The sequence below is a fragment of the Monodon monoceros genome, unplaced genomic scaffold, assembly GCF_005190385.1.
Source record: "Monodon monoceros isolate NGI ecotype Baffin Bay Population unplaced genomic scaffold, NGI_Narwhal_1 Super_Scaffold_18, whole genome shotgun sequence".
Taxonomy (NCBI): domain Eukaryota; kingdom Metazoa; phylum Chordata; class Mammalia; order Artiodactyla; family Monodontidae; genus Monodon; species Monodon monoceros.
In genome coordinates this window covers 164,195,148-164,215,549 of record NW_021703774.1, presented here as the reverse complement: position 1 = coordinate 164,215,549, position 20,402 = coordinate 164,195,148, and the positions used below count along the sequence as shown (strand labels likewise).

Below are 20,402 nucleotides of genomic sequence, written 5' to 3'. Positions count from 1 at the left end.
GGGATCTTAGTTCCCCGACCAGCGATCCAACCCACGCCCTGTGAGGTGGAAGCGCAGAGTCTTAACCACTGGACTACCAGGGAAGTGCCTGGAAAGACTATTTTTATATTATTTTATTCATAAATCAAAGCCATCCTAGGAAACGTGTGTTGGCCACATGCCACCTCACACCAGTTAGAGCTGACTGGACACCCCAGCCTGGCAACTTCCTAGCTGTGCAGCCCTGAGCAAATCACTTGACCTCTCTGAGCCTCTGATGCCTCATCTGTAAAACAGGAATCAAAATAGCCACCTCAGGGAGGGTGGGAGGGAGGGAGACGCAGGAGGGAAGAGATATGGGAACACATGTATATGTATAACTGATTCACTTTGTTATAAAGCAGAAACTAACACACCATTGTAAAGCAATTATACCCCAATAAAGATGTTAAAAAAAAAAACATCGTCAAGAGAATAAAAAGGAAAACAAGAGAGTAAAAAAAATAAAAAAATAAAAAAAAATAGCCACCTCACAAGGCTGTTGTGAAGATTCAGCAGGACAACCCAAGAGCTTAACCCAGTGTCTGACACTTACTAGGTTCAAGTGTCACTTCTTGCCTTTCCTCTCCTCCCACTCCTACCCCACCAAGACCTTACACACCAAGAGAGTGAGCTCCTCAGAAACCCCTGGGGAGAACAGTCCCTGTTCTGCCCCCTTACAGGCTAGACAGGGCTCAAGAGGAACCTACCTACAAAAGGCTCCGATGGATTCCTGGGTCCTGGACTGTCAGGGTAGGAAGGGATCACCTAGCCCAACACCCTCACTTATCAGAAAGGGAAACCGAGGCCCAGAGAGGGCAAGTAAGGACATTAAGGAGGTCCAGCAAGTGTTGAAGGGGCTGAATTCACACCCATCTCTGCCTGACTGCCTCTGGGTGACGTGACCTCTTGGAGCTTCATTTTAGTGTCCCTCCCCACTGGAGTATTGTTACAAGGAGAAGTTGGATTATGTATGCAGAGTTCTTACAGCAGTGCTGGGTACTCGGAGAGGACGTAGCAGCTCAAGGAAGAGAGGAAGAAGTCTCCCTGCAAGTTGATGGCAGAGGTAGACTCAGGACTCAGGACCCTTCACTTTCCACGATGCCCCCTTCTTCCCATCCTTCCCCAAGGCTGGGGTCCGGGCCGCACCGATGAGGACTCTGGGAAGGTGGCATTAGGCTGGGTCTTTGCGGTGGGCTGATCGAGGCCTGAGACCCCAGTCTCAGCCTCTGGGATTGAGAACTGGTTCCTCTGGCCCGCCCCAAGACCCAGTCAGACAGGCCCAGCAGAGGAAATGGCAGGAAGGGTTGGCAAGCAAGGGGTGCGTGTCCTTGGCAGGGAGAATTCACCTCCCAGGGACTTGGGTTACCGGAAATGATAAATCTCCCACTGCCTGCCACCTTCGACCAGGAATGTCGGCTGCCTGGGGGAACATCCTGTCCACCTGCCCCAGGACAGCCCAGGGACAGCCAGGACCTCGCCCACCCCCTGCTCCCTGCCCTGCCCCTGGGGCCTTGGCTTGGTCTCTGGGGCTCCGCAGCCAAAGGGCACCTGTCATTCTGGGAAGGTTGGAACGGTTGTAAATAACCAATCACAGAAGGAGAAGAGAGGGCTGGAAGGGGGACCCCCAAAATATTGAAAGCCACCCCTAAACCTGATTCATTCAATCCTGTCAAACATGGATTCTGAGCCCCAAGTTTGGATGAAGGCTCCGATCTTGTTAACCCAAGGTAGGAGGTGGCACAGTGTAAGCTCTGGGGTAGGATTAACCCGGTTGGAGGCCCAGCTCTGCAACTTGCCAGTCGGGAGGCTTTTGGCAAGTCACTTCAGCACCTCCCACCCCTCATCCCTGATATGGAAGCGACACGGCCGTGAGGGGCACCCTGTGACATTCACGGAGCTCAGCTGTGAGTCGCTTAGCACAGGGAGGGTCTGGCACACAGCAAGGGCCCAATAAACAGTGGCCATTAGGTATTGGGAAGTGTCGGGAAGGAGAAGGGAAGATAACCAAGAACTGTCGTGTGAGTAGGTATATGAGCCATGCATGTTCTCTGCCATCATGGAGCAGCTGGATCATAAACCAGTACTTGTTAAATGCTGAAAGCGCTGAAAGGGAAAATACGGCAGCGCGAGGGGGACACGGAGTGGCTGGGTGGAAGCGGCTACTTTACACAGGCTATCTGTGCACAAAGAAGAGCTGTCTGAGCACAGGGAACAGCAGCGGTAAAGGCCCCAAGGCAGGAGTATCCTTTGAATGTTCTGGAAACATCCAGGAGGCCAGTTATCTAATACCCATAATTGCCCTGGGAGTGAGTTATAATTATCCCCATTCCCCACATGAGGAACATGAGGCTCAGAGAGGCTGGCCAAGATCACAGAAGGAGTAAGTGGCAGAGCTAGAATTCCAACCCTCCTTCTCAGCAAAGAGTCCAGGGGCTACTGAGTCCATCAGACCTCCCATGGGGAGGGAGAGGGCGGGAGAAAAGTACGCAAGGTGCTCCGTCAAGGACCTGATTCCTCCAGACTGGCTGTGTGATCTCAGACAGGTTACATCTCCTGCCGGGCCTCCATGTCTTCAGCCTCATGGACCAGCCATGCCTGTTCGTCCACCTCCCAGCTGATGAGGGAGGGGCCAAAAGAAGGGGGAGGGGAGAGTATGATGCCGGGAGGTGACCTTGAGCTTTTCTGGCACCTCAGACCCGAAGCTCCTCCCCACAGGTGTGAATGCCACAAACAGACCAGACCAACCTGAACCACCCAGCACGACTTCTTGCCTGCCCCCTCCCCCCCCGCAAAGAGTTTGCACCTTGCCTACGCCTGCCTGGGCCTTGTCCCCGCTCAGCACCCAGGGCCCAGCCACAGCCAGGAATCTGTCCTGCACTCCAGCTCCAGGTGCCAGCCATGCCTCTCCCCCCAGCACCCAGGACTCAGCCCGTGAACAGCTCCTGGCGTTCCCGACCAGGCGGAGGCCCATGACCGGCCTTTGTAACCAGGGGTGCCAATGCAGGCCAGCCCTCATGGGCACCAGGCCAGACCCTGAGGCCCAGCCAAGTGCAAACAGCATGCTTGGCTCCCAGATACAGGCGCGTTAGAGCAGGCAGGCTGCCCACTGCCCCCATCACAACAAACTATCATCTCCGCCCTGCCGAGAGGGGCCCAGGCAGCCAGCACCTCTGCTGGGAGCTGGGGACTGCCACGGGAGGCCCCACCCCCACCCCGAGAATGGGCAGTGGGAACCTCCGAGGCTGGACGTGGAGAGTCCAGATGCCAGCAGCTGAACGGGGAACTAAGCAGAGACAGGCTGAGGGGAGTGGGTGGGAAATTTAGGGGGGAAGGGTGGGCTGGATGGAGCCGAGTCACGGACTTTCCAACATTACGTATGGAGTTAGGCAAGGGGAGAGTGAGACCCCCCCCAGCGCCAAGGAGAAAGTGGGTCTGGCACAGTGTGGCAAGGGGGGCAATCCTGTCTGCCTCCATCAGGGCCCAGGGGTCTCGCAGGCCTCCACAGACCGGGGCTTCCAAAGCGGGACAGGGATCTAGTAAAAATGACAACAGTGATTCCTTACTGAGTGCACGTGGCACTTCATATGCACTGGTGCTATCCAACAGAACTTTCTGCAGTGACGGAAATGTTCTATATCTACATTGTCCAATAAGGTAGCCATGAGCCACCTGTGGCTATCGAGCACTTGAAATGCGGCTGGTGCAACTGAGAAACTTGAATTTCCTTTAATTAAATCTTAAACAGCCACGTGTGGGCTGGCAGTCACCATACCGGACAGTGCAGATTTACACCATCATCAGTCCTTACACCAATCCTGGAGGGAGTGCTATCTCCATTTGACAAAGGAGGAAATTGAGGCTTGCCCAAAGCCACACAGCAGGCAAGCCACACAGAAGAAATCAGAACCCAGGCCTGGCCCCTCTGTTGTGCCCCGACCCAGGGTCAATATCAACCCTGGCAGAGACTAACGGAACTTGTACATGCGTGGGCGATAAGGCTGCCCGGTTGATCAAGGCATCAAGTCTCTTGCATTTGGCGCGAATTCTGTCGGTGGTTATCACACGCTGACCAGACGGGCCATTTATAAAAGTCTTTGATTTCTTGACATGAAGAAAAGGCAGAATGATGACGTACTAATTGCAGCTGGTTGAGGAACCAAGTCTTTGAGAACGCTGGGAATCTTCAGGGACGAGACAGCTGGGCTTGGCCTTCCCCACCTCATCACCCCAGACCCCACGCAGCCCCCCAAGGCTCCTGAGATCTGCACGACACTCTCACATGGCACATTTTCCTGCCTCTGAGCCTCTGTTCCCTCCTCCCAGAATGCTATTGCTCTGCCTCCCAATCTTATCTACTCATCCATCCTTCAAGGCCTGGCTTAATTACCACCTCCACTCTGAAGTCTTCCTGGACCCCCCACAAAGACATCTTTCTCCCCCATACATCCGAAGGACTTAATTTCTACCTCTTAGAGGGCTAGAGATTTGGTCTTAAATACAGACACTTGAGTAAATGTCTCTACTCTCTTGCTGGAACCAAAGCTCCTTGGGAACAAACACCAGCTTGAGTTTTTTGCATCATATTTATATATGATATACTATATATATATATATATATATATATTTAATTTTTAACCTTTAGACACTTCTCAATGCCAAGCAACAGCTAGTGGATAATAAACAATATTTACTAAATTGAATTAAATTTTAATAGTGGCTTAGAAGTTTGGGGACTCAGTGTCTTACGATTCTGCCCTAATCTCCTGTGATCCTGACAGGCAAGTCCCTTCCCTGCCCTGGACCTCAATTTGTACATCTGTAAAATGGGGGCAATGATAGTGCCCACCTTGTTGGGAGATTATTTGTACTTCTTACATTTATTTGACAAACACTATGCGCCAGGCACTTGACAAATATTATCTTCTTAACAACCCCATTTTATAGAGGAAACTGACAGTGAAATTAAACAGATAACAGAGATAATGCAAGTCAGGTGCTTAGCACAGCATGTGGCACATGGTAAGTGCTAAATAAACTATAGCAACACTTTTTTTTTTTTCTTTTTCTCTTTTCTGTATAATGAAGAGTCTACAGAATTGGGAGAAATTTAGGATACTTTCCCAGGGCTGGGTACATAGTAGATGTTTCTTAAAATATTTGCTGCTAGATTGACTCAGTCCCAAGAGTACTAGTGATAGAAGGGGTGACCCTAACTGAGCCCCGGGAAGCTCCTGCTCTGACTCCCCCCCGCCCCACTCCCCAATCTGCCAAGCAGTGGCCACAAGCACAGTAGAGAACCCTTTTCTTGCCCCACCTTTCTCCAAGGACAGGAAGTGTGGAATGACTTTGGGGAGATGACTCAGGTCCAGCTGTGCTGATCCCATGGGCAAATGGAGAAAAGAGAGTCTGATTAAGTCTCAAAGACAAGGGATATTCTTGTCCTTCTCCAGTCCTGCTAGGAGCTTGGACACCCCATTCTTCTCCTCAACCCCAGCCCAGACCAAAAGAGGGGAAGGAGGAGGAGAATAGTGAAGAAAATCAACACTGATGGCGTTTCTATGTTGGCCATCTCTCCAGGCCCCAGTTTTCACAACTGTCAAATGATAATTCCTACATCGCGGGGGTGGTTTTCAAGATAAAATGAGACAGGACTTCCCTGGTGGCGCAGTGGTTAAGAATCTGCTTGCCATTGCAGAGGACGCGGGTTCGAGCTCTGGTCCGGGAATATCCCACATGCCGCGGAGCAACTAAGCCCGTGTGCTGCAACTACTGAGCCTGCTCTCCAGAGCCCGTGAGCCACAACTACTGAGCCCACATGCCACAACTACTGAGCCCACGTGCCACAACTACTGAAGCCCGTGCCTAGAGCCCCTGCTCCGCAGCAAAGAAAAGCCACCGCAATGAGAAGTCCGTGCACTGCAATGAAGAGTAGCCCCCTCTCGCCACAACTACAGAAAGCCCGCGCGCAGCAACGAAGACCCAACAAAACCAAAAAACAAGATAAAATGACAATGTATGTAAAGCAGAGCTTCTCCGTCTTTAACATGCACAGGAATCAGCATGGGATCTTGGGATCTTGTCAGTGTACAGGTTCGAATTCCATAGGTTTGGGTGGGGCCTGAGACTGCATTTCTAACAAGCTCCCAGGTGAGGCCCCAGCTGCTGGTGCATGGACCACCCTTTAGGTTATGAGAACAAAAAGGGACTAGAACAGCACCTTGCGCACAGCAGCCCTCAATAAAAGTTAGCTATACTTTTTCTTCTAGAGATTTAATCACTAAGAATTATCCCTAGGGGATTAGAACCGTTATATCACCCCAATAATACTGAGGTCCTGCGAGGCTGAGTGGGTTGCCCAAGCACAGAAGGCTAGGACTCAAGGCAGAAGCAGGGGACTTCCCTGGTGGTCCAGTGGTTAAGACTCTGCGCTTCCACTGCAGGGGACATGGATTTGATCCCTGGCCGGGGAACTAAGATCCCGCGTGCTATGAGGTGTGGCCAAAAATTAAAAAAAAATCAAGGCAAAAGCAGGATTCGAGGCCATGTCTGCAGATCCATCCTTCCCATGCATCACACCATCCCAAGCCCCACCAGCCTCAGTGGCAGCCAGGGGCCTGGAGCTGAGGACACACCAGCCCCGCCCCTCAGCCCCACTGCAGGCCCCTACTGGGCCAGACAGGCCTCCAGGCAAAAGCCCAAGCTCCCCCAAGAAAGGCCTTGCACCATCATTTCCACTCCCCCAGCAGCAGCTTCCAGCAGCCTCCCCCTCCATCGCCTTATAAAGCAGCCCCGATCTGCTCTTTTCCAAGCTGCAGTTTAATTTTACGTGGAGTGAACCAACTGTCCTTTCCCTGCAGCCTCGCCCTGCTTCACACATTCCTTCTGGAGCAACATTACCTAATTTAACCATAGCCCCTGCTCTCCAGGGCTCTCAAAATAGCAGCTGCCAGTGGGGGAAATGCCCTAATGCTATCAAAATAAACAATTCTCCCTCCTCCTCCATTCTTGGCCAGCACCAGCCTCAAGACCCAGCCCAGGGAGGAGTGAAAGCTGGGAGGACCAAGGTGGGCCTGGGGTAGACAGAGATCCCGCCAAAGCCCTGTTCTCACCATCCTTCCAGCCCTCTCATACGTGTTCCTGGGACACTCTCTCGTATATGTTCCTGGGACATTCGCTTATACGTGTTCCTGGGATCTCCCCAGGCCTTCCCCAGGCCCAAATCCTCCAGTTCATCCCGTGAGCCAATGTTGCCCTGGTTACCCAAAACCAAGATTCAACTTTCACTTTCTCCTAATAACAAAAACTACAGTAGTAATAATTGCTACCATTCCCCAGGTATTCATTATGAGCTAAATACTTCCCACACCTTGGCTCACGGACACCTGCAAGGTAGAGATTTAGTATTCTCTTGTTTCAGATGAGGAAATGGGTACTCAGAAAGGTGCAGTGACTTGCCCAGGGTCACGTAGCCTGGAGGTGGCAGAGGTGGGATTGGAACCTGAGCCCAGCTGCCCCAAAGCCCTAACCATGTACTACCTTCTAGCTGGGACGCCTCTGCAGGGTCTGAGCCCAGGAGAGGAGGAGCGAAGGGGGTTTTGCGGGTTAGAAAGGGCCTGCTCACCTGATGTATCATTGTAGGGTCTGCTCACATGGCTGGTGCCAAACCACAGGGGCCTGTTATACCCTACCTTACATTTCACCCAGGTTTTGTGAGTCCTAAGTCTGTCCCTAGGACTCCAAGGACACAGGCTGCCTGTCAATCTGTGAATCCAAGCCCCTACTCCCTGCTCCCCCCATCCCATGTGCCCCAGAGCAAGGCTGCCACATTAAAGCAGGGAACAAAAAAAAAGAAAAAAAAAGCAGGGAGCACCCAAGTGCTGACATACCTCAGGCGCAACCAGTGGTTAAGGAGCTGGGAGGGCGGGGCCTCCCCCTGCCCTGCTCTCTTAACATACAGAGTAATCATTAACCAGGGCAGAGCATCGCACCCCCAGGGCCAAGGCCAGGCGCTCCAGACCCTTCCCACCTGAGGAATTCTGGGGCCACTTTCCCGGCCACACCACTGGGATACTGAGGCCCCCGGTACAAGGGAGGGGTGATTGGACCAGGAAGGCCTAATCTGATATCACTATGCAGGTGGCCCAGAAGGTGCCTGGAAAGCACTTAGGAGCATCTGGGCCCTCTTCACTCACAACCCTTCCTGCCCTGCTTCCCTCCCAAAATTATGAAGACCCATAAGTGAAGAGGGTTGGACAAGAGGATGGACCCTGGGGTTTGGAGCCTCCTCGAAGGTCAGGTGGAGGCAGAACGAAACCAAGCCCCAAGGTTTACCCAGGACGAAGTACCAAGGGCAGTCTTGAAGGGGAAAAAGGAAAATCACAAAATAATAGTTCCTGTCATACATCAACTGCCTGTTCTGGCTGGCGGTGATTTAAATGATGTCTAATCTTCACCAAAACCCTGCAAAGACGGTATTACCATTCCCAGCTGATAGCTAAAGCTTAGAGAGGTTAAGTCACCGGCCCAGGGTCACACAGCAATAAGTAATGGAGCTAGGACAAGGACTCAGGGCTGTGCCTCCTGCCCATGACACTGTCCCAAAGTATAACCTGCAGAATTAACAGATGGGGGGCTAACAGGCCACATAAAGGAGCCTCTGAGTCCCGGCCAGAAACCCCAGGTGAAAGAGCGGGTAGGGGTGGGGGTGGCATGCAGGGTGTCCCCCATATCTGGATGTGTCAAGTAAAGGTGGCCCCTAGGGCTTCCAGCACCTGAGGCCTGCGTGAGGTGGGTGGGGCCTCCTGGAGTGTTGAAGGGCGGTGGGTGGGACCTGCACCCCCTCCCCCAGGAGGTCACTTAGAGAATTCCCTTCAACTGCTCAGGTGAAACCTAGGTGAGGCCCAGGCAGGCTGGAAGCTTTGATCTTATCGCACATTCCTGCCCCAGCCATCCCGGTCCTTGTCCCCTCCCTACCTCCTCCCATCCAGGAGGTGGGAAAACAGGCGGACTTAACCCTTTCCTCCCATTTCTTCAAATCAAATCCAGGCTTGAGCTGACCTCTGCCTCCCTCCAGATCCCCCAGAAAAATGGGGAGAGAGATGAGAGGAAGTAAAGTGGAAAGCAGGAGTTTCAGCCCTACTCTCCTTGTTTAACTCACTCAACGTCACGGAGCCCCAAACCCGAGTTCCATGGGCAGCTTCCATTCCTCTTAAATTAAAATAACCAGACTCAGTATAAATAAGCCTCGCTGTTTTCCACATCCATGAGCTCATCTGAGACTCATGGCAAAACCAGACTGCTCTCCTCTCTGCTCTGTGGGTCTTCTCCCCTGCCCTAGCCCAAGGGGGCTGTCTCCCCAAGACCTCTCTTCCCACAAGCTAACTGGAGGGAAACAGACAGTAACTAGAATAACAAACAGGGGCTGAGACAAAGTCACAAAGACCCCAGCTATCTCCCAGAGGTCGTGTGGCCCTGAAAAGCTGCTCCCAAGCTCTTAGAAGACTCTTCCTTGAATGCAGCCTCCTTTTATTGAATCACCCTCCCCTTTTATTGACTAGTCTCCCCTGTCAGACTAGAAACTCCTTCAATCCATGCTAGGTGTTTAAACCTAACACAAGGCAGGGCATGGGCATAGAGCTGGCACTCCATAAATGTTTGCTGTATGAATGAATGAACGGTCCCATTTTGCATCTGGGGAAAATTATGCTCAGAGAAGTTAAATGACTTGCCCTGGATCCCACTGACAGGGCAAGGAGTACAGGAATCCTGTGACTCCTAGTCTAGTGCTCACTTGCTCAACAGACATTTACAAGGCCTCTGGATCTTAGCTCAGCAGCAGGTGATCTGATGTGGGCGGACCACTGCAGGAGTGACCCCAGGTCCACACGGGAGGACAGGCGAGGCTTCAGGAAGGTCTAATGGAGCAGGGGGTCTTCTCCTTCATCTGTTTCCCTGGCCCAGGGTCTGGCACTCGTTGGCAGGTAGTCAGTGAAGGACGACATGAGATTGGTAAGATGGTGGACTTTACCTGGTAGCTATCACCAAGTCTTGAGGACAAGCTAACAGTTTTCTCCAATAATTCAACGTCCCCTTCCTCTGAATTGGCAAGTGGCCAAAAAACAAGGAGCCCATTTTGTGGGTAGGAAAAGCGAGGTCCGGGGAAGACGGTCAGTAGTTGGCTGGCAACCAAGTGGAGGCCCAGGCCTTGACTTCTTGCCTCCTGGTCTGACCAGTTACAGGGTAGGGGACTGGCATGCTTGTCACCTCAGCTATCTTGGTGACTTCCTCTCATTCTTTTCCAGTGTTAATGACTCCAGCTGCAGGCTACAGCCTTCCTGCTCACACGCTTGACAACAGTGCGAATCTAGGGAAGATGGGGACAACTTCTGGAACCCTGCCCTGGATGTCTTCCTCCTCCACCAGCCAAATCCTCCTTGCTCTTGAAGCCCCACTTCCTCCAGAAAGTCTTTCCAGAGAATTCATGCCCAACTGACCTTTTCCTTCCCTGACAATCTGCTATTGTCTAGACTGGAGTTGTGCTGGGTAACCATGGCCCGTGAGCCCTACCTCTCCAACAAGACCCAGAGCTTCTGGAGAGTAGGGACCACCACTCTCATTTCTTACAAGAGGACTGACAGAGCTGGATTCAGCTCCCACCTTCCTCTGCACCTGCCTGTGTGATCTTGGGCAAGTCACCTCTCTCCTCTGAGCTTTCTCTCATCTGGGAAATGGAGGCATAATCCCAATTATGTAGGAAAGGTGAAAATGCAGACAAAACACTGGCACAATGTCTGGCACACAGCAGGTCCTCAGGCAATGAATGAGTGAATAAATGAATGGATGGATGAAGACTTGATTCCTCTGCTGCACAAAGATGTTCAAATGACACAGTTTGGGGGACTTCCCTGGTGGTGCAGTGGTTAAGAATCTGCCTGCCAATGTAGGGGACATGGCTTCGAGCCCTGGTCCGAGAAGATCCCACATGCCGCAGAGCAACTAAGCCTGTGAGTGAGCCACAACTACTAAGCCTGCACTCTAGGGCCCCCGTGCCGCAACTACTGAGCCCGCATGCTGCAACTACTAGGGCCACGTGCCTAGAGCCCATGCTCCGCAACGAGAAGACACTGCCATGAGAAGCCCGCACACCAAAACGAAGAGTAGCCCCCGCTCGCCTCAACTAGAAAACCACCCCGTGCAGCAACAAAGACCCAACGCAGCCAAAACAAAGAAACAAAACAAACAAACAAAAAACAAATTACACAGTTTGGGACTTGTATATAGATTCTGCTCCCAACTGTGCCACTATTGAGGTGAGCACAGGGCTGCCTCAGAGCAGGCCCCACTCAGCAAAAATCCATTGAACTCCGAACAAGGCAAAACCTACAGGCCCCAAAGGGAGCTTGGGACCTGACTGAGAAGGATCCAGGTTTCCAAGGGTCTCAATCTCAGGGAAAGCCAAATCCACCTCCCTGGGGAATGTTAACACTAAACTGAGCTGGATGCCAAGAGGCAAAAGGCGCCCAAGTCTGAGAAGTAGGAGCTGGATAAGCCCACATGGCAGATACACAGCTTGCTGTACCCTCCGCCAAGGCTGGCCCAGTCCACCTCCTCCAGGCAGCCTGTCGTGACTATGCCAGTCCTCCCAGATCGTCCTCTCTCTCCCTGCAACAGGCCAGACCCACTCAGGAAGGGATGACAAGTCTGGAGTCAGACAACCTGGGCTCTATTCCCAGCTGTGCCAGGTACTGAACGGATGACTTGGGCCAGCCATGCCCACCCCCCTCGGTGCCTCATTTTCTCCAGATGCACAATGGAGATAATAATGCCAACAGCAAAAGACCGCTGTGAGGATTATATGTGATAATGCCTGGAGAGAGCTCTGCGTGGGGCTGGGCTAAGAAAGGGTGGCAACCTGGGTGACTGAGGTCACTGGGGAGGAGACCCTGGAAGTCCCAGGGCACAGAGACTGGTCTGTCCTCAGGAAACTCCTAGGTCTCTGTTCCTCTGGCCAAAGGGTCACAGGAAGGCAAGTGGCAGGCGGGGGAGAAGAGCTGTTAAGTGACAGAGGCCACCGGGGCTAGGATTTCTGAGGCCAGAATTTCAGAGCATCCAGTCCAGCGAGAGATGCAAGAAGAGGCATGATCCCAGTTCCCAAGTATTTGAAAACTGGGAACGCCAAACAAGGAGAGGGATGAGTCAGCTGGGGTGAGGGGAGGCCAGAACCAGAAGGGGGGGGGGCAGAGCTGGCTCTTTGGGGGTGAGTTTGGGGAGGCGGGGGAGACAGAGGTGGAGGCAGGCACCTGGAGGTGGGCTGGGAAGGGGCCAGAGGCAGCTGGGAATTCCCAGCCCCACCCCAGGAGAAGCATCTGTGGGGTCACCTCAGGCCACCTCTAAAGTCCTCCCCCTGCCAGCCCCTGGCTGCCTCCCCATCCCCACAGCCCGGGATTGGGGAAAAGATGCCAAATGTTAAAAAATGAAACACCTGGACGTGACCCATCCTACTGGAGAAGGGGCATGTCTCTACCCAGCAGCCCAAGGCCAAGGCCAAGTCCCAGGGTACAGGGAGCGGTTACCAAGCACGAGTGCGTCTCTTTCCTTTTAGCCCTGCTATTTCTCTAAGAGCCCATGGGAGCCAGAGTTAAAGCTGTGCAACTCCAGCTTCCCTGGCAATGGACCTGCTACAGGTTTGCCCAGGGCTCCCTAGGCAAGGTCCTGTCTCCTCCAGTGGGCCTGAGGGAGGGTGGGGCTGGGATGGAGTCCCAGGAAGCCCCCCTCCACCATTCCCCTTAAGATGCATGAACATCCTTTCTGTACCCATGGGAGCCACTTGGCCACACCCTCTGTTGCTCAGAGCCCACCAACTGCACACATCTGGGAAGGGGACAATGCGTCCACAGGCTCCAGCCTTTCCCAGGCCACACCCTGCGGTGTGCCCCCACTCCTTCTCCCCCTACAGGAAGGAGCAATCAGGGTGGAAGGGTGGACTTTTTCTTGCAGCTGCAGCCTCAGTGGGGGAAGGGGAGCCAGTGACAGATCAGATACAGTTACATCCGGGGCTCACAGACTGAGAAAGAGAGGCAGAGGGAGCAGGGAGGATCCCTTAACTCGGTCATTCATTCAACAAGCCCAGGGCTTCCCTGGTGGCGCAGTGGTTGAGAGTCCGCCTGCCAACGCAGGGGACGCGGGTTCGTGCCCCGGTCTGGGAAGATCCCACATGCCGCGGAGCAGCTGGGCCCGTGAGCCATGGCCACTGAGCCTTCGTGTCCGGAGCCTGTGCTCCGCAAAGGGAGAGGCCACAACAGTGAGAAGCCCGTGTACCGCAAAAAACAAACAAGCAAACAAAAAACAACAACAAAAAAACAAGCCCAGAGCAGGGCCTGGGTCAGTAGGTGGCAGCAATTGTGATCAGGAGAAGGTGTGTCATGCTGGGCACTGGGAACCCCAAGTCAAATACCACTCTGGCTGTGCCCTCAGCAAAAACCAGCCTAACAGAGCAGCCACTGACTGTCAAACATTCTCACATCCCAGGTACTGCGTGAGGTGCATCCACCTGGTCTCATATTCACCTGGGAAACAGGCATCATGATCCCCATTTCTGTCCTGAGGCTCAGAGAAATGAAGCAACTTCCCCAAGGTCACACAGCCAGTTGGGGCTGAGCCAAGGCATGACCCTCTGAGCCCACACCTTTCCCTTGTCCTCAGCGCCCAGAAAAAAGGGCTCCAAGTCCAGTCGGGGGACAGAAAAGTGGAACACGGCACGGTGGGCACCCTGGCTTGTCTCACACGCTCCAGATCCCAGCAGAGAACGGGGGCTGGGGAGAAGAGCTCCCCCTGCGTCCAGCCTCAGCAAGGAGCCTGGGCCTTCTTGGCCAGCTGGCGTCTTCAAGGCCATTAGTTTTCTTTTTTATTAATTAATTTATTTTTGGCTGCATTGGGTCTTTGTTGCTGTGCGCGGGCTTTCTCTAGTTGCGGCGAGCAGGGGCTACTCTTCGTTGCGGTGGGCATGCTTCTCATTGCGGTGGCTTCTCTTTGTTGCGGAGCACGGGCTCTAGGCGCACGGCCTTCAGTAGTTGTGGCGTGAGGGCTCAGTAGTTGTGGCGCAGGGGCTTAACTGCTCCACGGCATGTGGGATCTTCCCGGACCAGGGATCGAACCCGTGTCCCCTGAATTGGCAGGCAGACTCTTAAACACTGAGCCACCAGGGAAGTCCTTCAAGGCCATTAATTTATTCACTCAATAAGTGTTCACCTACTATTGCCCAGCAGCCTAGCACCGGGCAAACTGTAACAAACAAAACTGAATGCCCGCCCTCTAGGTGGGGAAGACAGTGAATTTCAATAAAACACACAAATATACAAGCTGTGAGCTTAGACTGGGGGGTTCAAAGGGATCAGTGTCTGCAGCTGCACAAAGGTATTCTCAGCAAGAACCCCCTCCAGGCCAATGCAGAGGCTCCAACTTGGGGTCGGGGTGTGGGGCTGCCCTAGCTGAGAGTCAGCCCAACACTGTCCCCTCCCCCATGCCATCCCCTCCATCACCTGTCGTTCTCCACCCTCCTCCCAAGTCTGCTCCTCTGGAGCTCTCCTACCTCAGTTAGTGGCAGCCCCACCTTTCCGATGCCCAAGCCAAAGCATATGGAGACGTCCCTGACGCCTCCCTTTCTGTCCCCTCACCCCCATAACCAGTCCATCAGCAAATCCTGTTGGTCCTACTTTCAAAATATACTCAGGATTCAACCCTTTCTTCGTGCCTCCACTGCCCTGGTACGAGCTCCCATAGTCTCGGGGCTGGGTCACGACCTCCTTGCTTTTGACCTCGATGTCCCACGTTGTCTTCTCCACACAACAACTAGAGTGATCTCTCATCTCACTCAGAAGCAAATCCAAACCCTTTCTTGTGGCTGAGGCTCTGCCCCACCTTCCCTTGCCAAGCCCCTGGCCGCATCCACCAACCCTCACCCACGCTGCCGCAGCCACGTGGGCCCCCCCTGCTTTGCGCAGACGCACCAAGCACACCTCTGGGCCTTTGTGTCAGCTGTTACCCCTGCCTGGAGAGCCCTTTCCCTAGATACCTGTAGGGCTCACACCCTCACCTCCTTCAGATCACTCTCTATCCTCTTCCCTGCTTTATTTTCTCTTCCAAACACTTATCGCCACCTGCCATATTATATTTATTGTGTGTCTCCCTGCACATGCTATAATGCAAGTTACCTGAGGGAAGGGAACTGGACTTCTATGTTCTCTGCCGCAACCTCGGCACCTAGAACAGGGTCGGGCACTTAGAAGATGCTCAATAAATATCTGTGAAATGAATTTTGAGTCTAACACTTCAGGGACTTTAGTTTACAGAATATTTAATTGCATACATCATTGTCCACTCATTCATTCAACACAGACCGCAAGCCTCTGTGTGCCAGACACCACCCTGAAATCCAGAGCAACAGAGAAACGGGGCGCCCTCCTCTGTGGCTCAGGGACAGGCCTCTGGTAGGCAGCCGGGAGCTGGTCCTCAGGACATCTCACAGATGTCACGAGTACCCCCTACCCTGGGATGCTCTGAGGTCCCTGCAGCCCTGGCACACATGGGCATCAAGGAAAGGAGGGGAGGGTGGGTTCTGGGGGCGGCTGACACTTGAACGCCCCGCATTCCCAGGCCTCAAAGAGCCGCCTTGTTCCCAGGACTTTCATGACGGTGCCCCTGGCCCAGCCATCCCAGCAGCCATGAGCCACTCCCTTCTCACGGCCGCTATTGACATGCACCCAACGCCACCAGGCTGGGCAGTGAAGCTGGCGGCTCCCCGCGAAGCGAGTTCCACACATTCTTCTGGGTTTCAGTCAGCCAGCTCTGGGCGCTGGGGCGGCCAGCAGGCCCCGGCCAGGCCCTGGAAGCAGGAGGGGGCAGCAGGGCCAAAGAGGCCAAGGCCGGAGCTGGGGCAACATTCCAGCAGGGCCAGGACCCTCAGCCAACCCTCCTGCTTCCTGGCGGGAGAGGGATGAGGGGAAGGCTGGCGTGGGCCCTGGGAGGAAGGGCAGGGGGCTCTGCAGATCCTTGGGAAGCTGCGGGGGGGGGGGGGGGGGACGCGGCCACGTTCTGCCCCTCCTCCTCCGGCCTGAGCCCTCACAGCTGGGAGTGGACTGGGGCAGGGGGCAACAGGCCAGGGCTGGGAGTCCTTCCCGCATGTCCCGAGTGGTCTGAGGGTCCAGAACCCACACGTCTGGCCTCCAAGTGGCTTCTGAATCATCGTTCCAGATCTTTCCACATCCTGGGCGGCCACCTCACCCTCCCTCCTGAGACATGCCCCAAGGCCAGGCAGCCCTGAAGCCTCTGCAGATTCACCCTAAACCTTCAGCCCCCAGGGAACAGCCAGGGGAATCCAGTGAGGACTCATGCCGGGCGGCTAGCCATTCTCCCCTTCACTTCCGACACAAGGTAGGGCCTGGCCTGGTGCACTTAGGCCTTAAGGCCCCTGGATTAATTCAACTGTCTCTAGGGTCTCAGGGAATATTGGTGAGGAAAATAATTAACAAACCTACAAACGAACAGGCAATCCCAGAAATGACTGCCCTAGAGTTAAGTTTTTCTAGGCTCCCGCCAGGGCAGGTACCCCCAGGAGGCCCCGTGGACACTCGGGCACACCCATCCTGAGTGCCTCTGTCCCCAAAGCCAGACCCCAATCTTCCTTACCCGAGGAAGCCCTTGCACCACCTAGGACCTGAGTCCTTTTATCAACATCAGTGGTGACAGTTTTATCAACACCCACCGCCTGCTGGCTACAAGTGAGCGGGATGCCGGTAGGGTGGTGAGGAGCCTCGTGTGGCTTCAAAGCCTGGCTCGTGGGGCCTCCAAGCAAAGTGTACTGGGCAAGTTATAGTTGAGTTGTTGGGCAAGATATACGGTCCCTCTGTGCCTCAGTCTCCTCTGCTTAGAAAATGGGGACTGCACTAGTAGCTATAGCTTAATTCAGTCAACAGACATATTTACTGAGCGCTTTACCTGCCAGGTGTTAAGGAGACAGCAGCAGTGAACAAAAGCACATAAGGTCCTGCTCGCATGAAGCTTAAATTGGGGGTGGGGTGGTGATAAACAAGTAAAGAAATACACATCAAATAGTGACAAGAAGAAAACAAAGCCGTGTAAGGGGACAGTGAACATTGGGCAGAGTAGTCGGGGACCTGAGGGAAGTGAGGCAGAGGGTCACGCAGATATCTGGCAGACAAGCATTCTAGGCAAAAGGAACAGCAGATGCAAGGCCCTAAGGTGGGAGCGTGTCTGGCACGGTCCAGAAACAAAGAGCGGCATGTCTGGAGTGAGCAAGCAAGGGGCAAGTGGGCAGGAGGAGAGAGTTGAGACGGAGGGGGGAGGCCAGATCTGTAGGGCCTTGGGGGCTAAATTAAGTCAAGGGCTGGGGTCTGACGTAAGCAACACGGGGAGGGCAGGGAGGCTGTGAGCGAGGCAACAACGTGTGAGGATCTGCTGAGAAACTTCACACGTGGCAGAGTGGGCACTGGATAAATGTGAACTAGCCATATTATTTTGTCAGCACCTGGCCTGGTACGCCAAGACTGCCCTCCCCACTACTGCAAGCCCTAAACCCAGTCACCTTCTGCCACCTTCCTTCCACCCATCTCCCGGGCTGGGCCTCAGGCCCGCAGATCCCAACTTGCCTGCACTCAGTCTGAGAACAGGCCCGGGCCGAGCCGGTCGGGGTCCAGGACTCCCCGGACACAAGGAGCTCGGCTGGGGCATGGCGGGGTGGGGGTGGGGTGTCCATCTCTACCCCCGCCAGCCTCTGCCTCCCTCTGTGGACAGACCTGCACCCTCCCTCTGGAAATCTCCAGCGCACACTCACAACCCCCTCCGGGCGGCAGATCTGGAGCAAGGGGGAAAGACAGCGCGGCCAGTTATGTCAAGGGGAGGGCTGAGGTAACACTGCCCCTGAGGGAAGGGGAGGCTCCTCCATTTCCCGCCTGCCCACAGCCTCCCCAGCAAGAAAACCCAGGGGAGGCAGGAAACAGGTATCTCAGTGACTTCCCCTCTCAGCGCTGGAAAACACCACTATCATCCTCAAGAACCCTTGTCTCTTGGCGGCGCCAGCCCCAAGAAAGGAAGGGCTAAGGCCCCAGCAGGCCAAGGCAGGACCTGAGTCACTCAGGCCTGGCCCCCTCCCCCAGCAAGCCTCCCCACCTCCTCTGAACTGAAATTACTCCCACACTTAATCACAGACCACTATTTCCTCTGTCTCCTGCCCCCAGTGAGGTCTTGAGCTCCCTAAGGACCACCTTACCCTCCCCTTGTGTCCTACCCTCACCCACTCACTATGGGCTTGCAGACATGAACTGAAAGGCACGAGAGCTAAAGGGCAGCAGATGAGGAGGAGCCCAAGGCTGGCTAGGGCACAGGGCTAGAAGCCTGCTGGCGTTTAAAACTTACAACAAACTTCTCACCCCCATTTTACAGATGTGGAAACTGAGGCTCAGAGAGAGGAACTTGTCCCAGATCACACAGCTAGGAAGTGGCAGAGCTGGGATTCGAACATGGGTCTGTAAGACTCCAGAGGCCAAGCTCTTTCCAACCCTTCTACCCTCAGCCTAGGGTGGGACCATGAAGACCTCAGTGTGGTTGCTGAGGAGACTGTAATCCCACAGGATCAGAGCTGCCTGTTGACCCATCTCAGTTCTGGGAAAGTGCAGCCAGGGCCTGTTGCTGTTCACCCATAAGCCCCCAGTGCTGGATGCACTGGTGCACAGTAGGTGCTTAGCAAGTATCTACTGAATGAATGAACCCTGAACTCCTACTCACTGTCATGGAATGCTGCCCAAAGGAACCCCTGATCAGGGGGCAGAGCTGGGGTAGGGTCAGAAAAGGAACATTTCATGTGCTAGGTTGGTGTCTACTTTTTGGAAAAGTAAAGATCAGTGTCGGGAGGTGCAAGTTCAGGTCAAGATTGGGGAGCAACTGGATGGATGGGCCCTGCTGGATGTGCTGAAGTGAGAGGCTGACAGAGGATTAAGGAAGCTGCCCTGATGGGGATGGGGGAGGAGAGGTGCTGGGTGGGTGGGGCAGGAGAGGTGAGGGGTCAGGTCTGGGGTGGGGGTTAACGAGTGACTCAGGAGGGCAGAGGTGAGAGGGAGCCGGCAAGGGGACAGGGAGTCAGTCACTGGGTAAACACTGGCCAGCTTAGATGAGTCCCTCTCTTGGCTCTGAGAACAGGGGACAGGGATGGCCCAGCACCACCTGAAAGAGGGTGGGTTGGCTCTGTGGTTCGCCACGCAGGCCCAGATCCCCAGATGTGCCCCATCCACATCTGCACCAGCTCCCTGCCCACTGACCCCGCCCTGCCCTTCTCAGGTTCACTGGGTCCTCAGAGCCTCTCCAGGCCAAGTGCCCTCTTTCTCTCAGCATGGACCCATCCAAGCTCAGAGTAGGGGGCTGGACTGCAGGGGCAGGCCTCCCCCTGCACCTTGAAGACCTGGGGAGGAGAGAGCTGGGGAAACAAATCCACTCACTGTCCACCATAAACCGGCTCAGCAGCAGGCACTGTTTGCACGTACTCCACCCAGTCCTGCACTTTGAGGCCGTGTATTCTGAGTTCCCCTTGGGCATGTGGGCTGGTCTCAGAGAGGTTAACAACTTGCTGGAGGTCACACAGTTGCTCAGTGAAGAGCAGAGATTGATTCAATTCCGGGGCTGTGGGACGCCAGGGCCCGTGGGTGTTCCACGCAAGAATCAGTTGTGTCCAGAGCGGTTCTTTACTTGTGCCTGCCTGGTGACCAGCTCCCCAAGGGGAGAGACGTCGTGGTAAAGTTCCAGTGAGGATGGATATGGTCCCCATCACCACTGAGTGCCCCTGTTTCAAGCTGGCAAAGAAAGGCGTGTCCTCGCCCTGCCGAGTTCCCACCCTGCTCGAAGTTTCTCAGCCTGGCCCCCAGGAATGGCAGGCCGGACCATGCCTAGCGCGAGGCTGAGACTCAGCAACGTGGCCTGGCGACCCACGGGCTCCCACGAGGGCCGGCCCCGCCCCCGGTCCATCGCGGGGTCCCCTGGGTGCCCTTCGGCACAGCCCCACGGAGGAGGGTGGCGCCGGCCTGTACCGGCCCGGGGTCCCTGGCGGGCGCCGTTGTCCCGGGCCAGAGTCCCAGCCGCGCAGCCTCCGCGCCCCAGCCAAGTTGGCGGGGTCGGCGAGCGGGGCCCGGGGCGCCTCCCACCTCTCCGCCCCGCACACTCACCCCGAGCAGCCGCCCGTGCAGCACCAGCGCCAGCAGCAGCGCGCCCGCCGCCTGCCGCCCCATGGCCCGGCCCGCTCCGCTCACTCGCTCGCTCGGCGCCCGCCCGCAGCCGCCCGCTCGCCTGGCTGCCGAGTCCTCGGGACAGGGCGGCCCCCT

At 54.9% G+C, this 20,402-nt stretch overlaps 1 protein-coding gene across 1 annotated transcript in view; it reads right to left on the bottom strand.

Moving 5' to 3' along the window:
* Positions 1-20,361, bottom strand: part of HSPG2 (heparan sulfate proteoglycan 2) — a 102,065-nt gene extending 81,704 nt beyond the window's left edge. Inside the window, exon 1 of the mRNA XM_029227271.1 lies at positions 20,247-20,361. Coding sequence (XP_029083104.1) covers positions 20,247-20,309 — 63 coding nt within the window. The 5' untranslated portion in view covers positions 20,310-20,361. The remainder of the gene's footprint in view (positions 1-20,246) is intronic.
* Positions 20,362-20,402: the final 41 nt, after the last annotated feature.